This window comes from Entamoeba dispar, genomic scaffold (genome assembly GCF_000209125.1).
Source record: "Entamoeba dispar SAW760 scf_1105229457721 genomic scaffold, whole genome shotgun sequence".
NCBI classification, from domain to species: domain Eukaryota; phylum Evosea; order Mastigamoebida; family Endamoebidae; genus Entamoeba; species Entamoeba dispar.
Genome location: NW_001852834.1, coordinates 1 through 5,127, shown reverse-complemented (window position 1 = coordinate 5,127; position 5,127 = coordinate 1). Strand labels below are relative to the sequence as shown.

Here is a 5,127-nt window from a genome sequence, read left to right as displayed (position 1 = left end):
TTACAAACCATCATTTAAGATTCCAACTCCAAACAAACATGTATTATGAAAGTTCAATGAATATTTTAACAAACTATTGACTAGTTGTTGTGTGTTTAGTATAACAGATTCTTATAGTCAATCTTGTTTTGACAGGTGATTATTCAGATGAACTCAAATCCAAAGAGAATATAAATATGAATAAATAATAAATAAAAGTACTTTTGATTATAATTTATGAAGAATTTGTTGATGAATTAGATAACAATGAAATTAATTGTTATGATAAAAAAGAAACAAGAAAGAGAAAATTGATGATTAAAAGCTAGTGAATGAGATAACACTATTAAAGATATGAGTAAAATAGAACTTAGTATTACTTCAGTTTATTCAGATGAAACAAATATTAATTTCATCAACACCAATAAATTTTTATATTGTAATTAAACTCTTTACTACTTCATTTCACTTTAATCATTCACAAAAACTAGTAGCTATTCACAAACTCTTTTAATAGTTTTATTGATAACTTAACACTTATTGTTAATAAATAAATTGAGCAATTTCTCATACTAATTTTTATAAATCAAACAAATAATCAAAAGGAATTTCTTTTAAATAAAATGAATGTATTATATGTCGTTGTTAGCATATGTTTTATTGTTTTATGGACAGCAATAAAAGGAATCAAATACGAATTACTTATGGTTATGTTTTCATCATCTTGAGAAGTGAGCAACAAAATCAGTTTCTTCAATACGTTTTATTTCATTTAAAATAATGTTTTTTCAAACGTGCTTGACTTAAATGGTTCATTCATTTAAATTGCTGTCTGATTTTTATTTTGAAGTAAATGAGTATTAAAACTCTTCATTCTTCATAATAATATTATAAGAAGAATATACCCATAACACTATGGACCACCTCCTTTACTATCGAACCCTTAAAGAGTCTTTCTTGATAACACACTAGGTATTCAGCCCCAAACTATCTTTGATAAATATACTTCCATCATAATAAATAACCTTATACCATAATAAATAATAACCCTTATAAATTATAATCCGTATTGTAATGCCTCCATAGTAATCAGTCATAATAAATAATAACCAATTTATCTTAGGTGGTGAATTATCTCATCAAAGGCACGTCATAACCAGATGATAACTAGGTAATTCGAAGCTTGGACTATTAGGGTTCTGTGTAGTGTCTCTGATGTGCATTGTTTTATGGATAGCAATATAATAGTTAGTTTCCAAAAAATATGAAAGTACTATAAAATGTTTTCATTTTTGGATATTATATTTTTAATCAATATTAATTGAAAGTACATCAACTTCTTTGTATTGGAAGGTGTATAAGAATTTTACTAAAAATATGGATTGTTCAGGACAAACACATTCTTCTAGACTCGAATTCTATCCTCTAGATGTAGTAAACATGATATTTTATAAATTGATAGAACCAAAGATTCAGTGAGTACAACACTCAACGTCACAAAACTATGTGAATACCTAAACAAGGAAGCCGTTGAAATTTTGAAAATGAAATAAGAAATTTGAAAAGTACTTAAAAAACAAAAATAATATAATGAATAGGGTATTATTAATGGCTAAGAAAGAATGTAAAACAAATAATAAAATGAAGTGATAAAAGGCAATTAATTAAGTGCTAATAGAATTTGAGTCTATTGCTCCTGGCTCAGGGGAGACTAATCACACCCCTTTGTCTTCGTCATGTAATTCCACTACACATATTTGGTTGTGGTAGAAACAGTGTTCCGTGACATCCATCATGTTTTTAATTACATGGTTTTTGACTTCTTTTATGGTGTCAATTTCGATCTTCAATTATTTAATAGTAAAATGAAGTAACAGTATAAAGTAATAAAATAAACATATGAATTATAAAAAGAAGAAATAAAAAGACATTCTAAATAATTAATTATTTACTTCAAAATAAAATGAAATATTAGTTTTAAATGATTAATTCAAATAGTTTATTAATGTTTTAATTTGATTCAAATAATTGACATTATAATATATAAAATCTGATTATAAAAAAATAATAAAGAGAAAGAAAACAAAGTAATAAAACAATAGAATAAGGAATTGATTTATATAAAATAGATTCAGTAGTAAAAGGGTATGAGAAATGTAGGATAAAACGAGAAAGAAAAAGAAGAGAAAGAGTTACATGAAGAAACTTTAAAAAAAAGAGTAGAATTAATAGAATTGAAAAATAAGAAGAAATAGAAAAGTATTTTGTTAATACTGTTTTTGTTTATAGAATCTTTTTTGATAACAATAAATAATAAATAAGAAAGAATATAAAGAAAGTGGACATTTCCATCAATAAGAATTTTTGAAATGCCAAAAATAAGTTATGCCTCAAAGTTTTGTGGAATTCTTTGAAAAAGATATTCTTGAGTCATTCACATGACGAGTGAACCATTAAACACATTTAATATATTCAATGTGAATCCAGACCCTAATGAAATTTTATCAAAGAAGAAATTACATGATACAGAAGGAAAAGTCAATTTAATAAAACTATTCAAATATTCAGATTGGATAGATTTGATTTTATTAATCATTGGGATTATAAGTTCAATAGGAAATGGAATATTGCAACCTGTGATGTTACTTTTAATGGGAGACGTAATCGATAGTTATATCTACACTTCAGAATATAACATAATAATAGATGAAGAAGTTAATCATATGATTGTTGAAGGAGTAAAAGAATCAGTGAATAAAGTAGTTGTGAAGATGGTATATTTTGGAGTAATAAGTATGGTATTAAGTTTTATGAGAACATTTTCATTGTTTGTAGTTTCCCAAAGAGAAGGAATTAGAGTGAGAAAATTATATTTTAAGTCATTATTAAGACAAGATGCAACATGGTATGATTTCCAAGAATCAGGAGAATTAACAACAAGAATAGCAACAGATATTAAAAATTTTCAAGATGGAATTGGTCCAAAATTTGGAATGATTTTTCAAATATTCTCAATGACTATTACAGGTTATATTATTGGATTTATTAAATCATGGGATCTTGCATTAGTTGTGTTGGCAACAGTTCTATTATCATGTTTTTCTTTCACAGGTTTTGAAATGGTTGCAATGAAATATGAAACAAAAGCATTAAGTGTGTTTGGAGTAGCTGGTAGTATTGCAGAAGAAACAATAGGAAATATTAGAACAGTTCAATCATTAAATCAAGAACATAAATTTAGTGAAGAATATGAAGAAAAAATAAAAGAAAATGAACATTTTAATGCAATTAAAGGACAATGTTTTGGAATAGGATTTGGTTTTAGTATATTTTTTATATTTTGTTCATATGCACTTGGAAATTGGTATGGTAGTATTGTAATTAGAGGAAAAGGAGGAAGTAAAGGAGTAATTGCTGGTGATATTTTGGGAGTATTTTTTTCAGTGTTAATTGGATCTCAAACATTAGCTATGGTTGCAACACCACTAAATTTATTATTTTCAGCACAAACATCAGCTTATAAAATATTTACAACAATTGATAGAATACCAGATATTGATTGTCAATCTACAGTTGGTGAATGTCCTAATGAATGTAATGGGAATATTAAATTTGAGGATGTTCAATTTGTTTATCCAACAAGACCATCTCATCAAGTATTAAAAGGACTTAATCTTGAAATTAAGAAAGGAGAAACAATTGCATTAGTTGGAGTATCAGGATGTGGGAAATCAACTACTATTCAATTAATTCAAAGAAATTATGATCCAAATAGTGGAAAAATAACAATAGATGGAAAAGATATAAGAGAATTAAATATTAAATGGTTAAGAAATCAAATAGGAATAGTTGGACAAGAACCAATATTATTTGCAGGAACAATTCGAGAAAATATTATACTTGGAACAAGAGAAGGAGAAACATTAAATGAAGAAGAAATGATTAAATGTGCTAAAATGGCAAATGCACATGATTTCATTTCTAAACTTCCAGATGGATATGATACAATAATTGGAGAAAAAGGAGCATTATTATCAGGAGGACAAAAACAAAGAATTGCTATTGCACGTGCATTAATTAGAAAACCATCTATTCTTCTTCTTGATGAAGCTACATCAGCACTTGATTCAGAAAGTGAAAAAATAGTACAAGAAGCAATTGACAAAGCATCAAAAGGAAGAACAACAATTATTATTGCACATAGATTATCAACTATTCAAAATGCAGATAAAATATGTGTTATTATGAGAGGAAAGATTGTAGAACAAGGAACACATCAAGAATTAATAGAATTGAAAGGATTTATTATACACTTGCTATGCAACAATTTGGAACAATGAATTAATTCAAATAAATATTAATTAATTATTCATTTTAATGATATAAAAGTATTTCTTTATCTTTTAAACATATTGTAAATATAATAATAATTAAATGGTAATAATAATATACTATAAAATCATATAAACATATTGTTTTGAATAATGTTTTATTAGTATATTTTAAAATAAATATGATTATAGAAATTGGAAACAGATAAATATTATAATTTCAAATAAATACACTAAATTAATGAATTTGAATATAAAAAAATATTTACAAGAAATTCAGAAACTATCTAACTCTGTATCACTTGATTTAGAAATAATAGTAAATTGGTAAAAAAGGGAATTAAATTCAAAGAACATAAACATAATATTAAAAAGAAATTAATTAAATTAATTAAGAAAATTAAAAAAATTAAAAAGAAATAACAAAAAACTTAAAAAAAACACAAAATAAAGATAAATGGAGAAGATTAATGATTTGATTAATCTTTCATTATTAGAACAAAATGTAACACAACAGACTGAATTCAAAATGATTAGAATGATTAATTTTATTAAAGAAATAAAAGAAAATCCACCAGATACATATTTAGATTTTTTAACATTAAAAATTAATCTTTATAGTGCAGTGATTTGTTTATTTACTTCAATTATATTATTAATATTAATACCATTATCATATAAAAGAATAAGAATTATTCCATCAATATTCTTAATGTCTTTAGTTTATCTTTCACTTATTCCAATATATGCATTTGAAATGCCTTTAGAATTGGTTGATTTATGTAAAGTAATTACAGTAATTTTAGGAGGATTACAA

At 24.8% G+C, this 5,127-nt stretch overlaps 3 protein-coding genes across 3 annotated transcripts in view, besides 8 other annotated features; 2 read left to right on the top strand and 1 right to left on the bottom strand.

Annotated features, from left to right (window-relative positions):
* EDI_344970 (protein SOF1, putative) overlaps positions 1-40 on the bottom strand; it is a gene marked incomplete at both ends in the record, with an annotated part of 1,465 nt that extends 1,425 nt beyond the window's left edge. The window contains one exon of the mRNA XM_001733632.1: positions 28-40. Within this exon, the coding sequence (XP_001733684.1) occupies positions 28-40 (13 nt within the window). The remainder of the gene's footprint in view (positions 1-27) is intronic.
* A 127-nt stretch (positions 41-167) lies between these two features.
* Positions 168-197: a sequence feature (AT_rich).
* A 462-nt stretch (positions 198-659) lies between these two features.
* Positions 660-1,023: a repeat region.
* Positions 979-1,200: a repeat region.
* Positions 1,201-1,630: 430 nt separating this feature from the next.
* Positions 1,631-1,838: a repeat region.
* A 74-nt stretch (positions 1,839-1,912) lies between these two features.
* Positions 1,913-2,051: a sequence feature (AT_rich).
* Positions 2,052-2,417: 366 nt separating this feature from the next.
* On the top strand, positions 2,418-4,319 carry EDI_344960 (multidrug resistance protein, putative; the record flags this gene model as incomplete). Its single annotated transcript, XM_001733631.1, has 1 exon — positions 2,418-4,319. The coding sequence occupies one exon, from the start codon at positions 2,418-2,420 to the stop codon at positions 4,317-4,319; it is 1,902 nt and encodes a 633-aa protein (XP_001733683.1).
* Positions 4,319-4,578: a sequence feature (AT_rich).
* Positions 4,579-4,648: 70 nt separating this feature from the next.
* Positions 4,649-4,768: a microsatellite.
* Positions 4,768-5,127, top strand: EDI_344950 (uncharacterized protein; the record flags this gene model as incomplete). The annotated part of the gene is made up of 1 exon (XM_001733630.1): positions 4,768-5,127. A coding segment is annotated over one exon (360 nt), but the record flags the coding sequence as incomplete, so codon positions are not given.
* Positions 4,956-4,977: a sequence feature (AT_rich).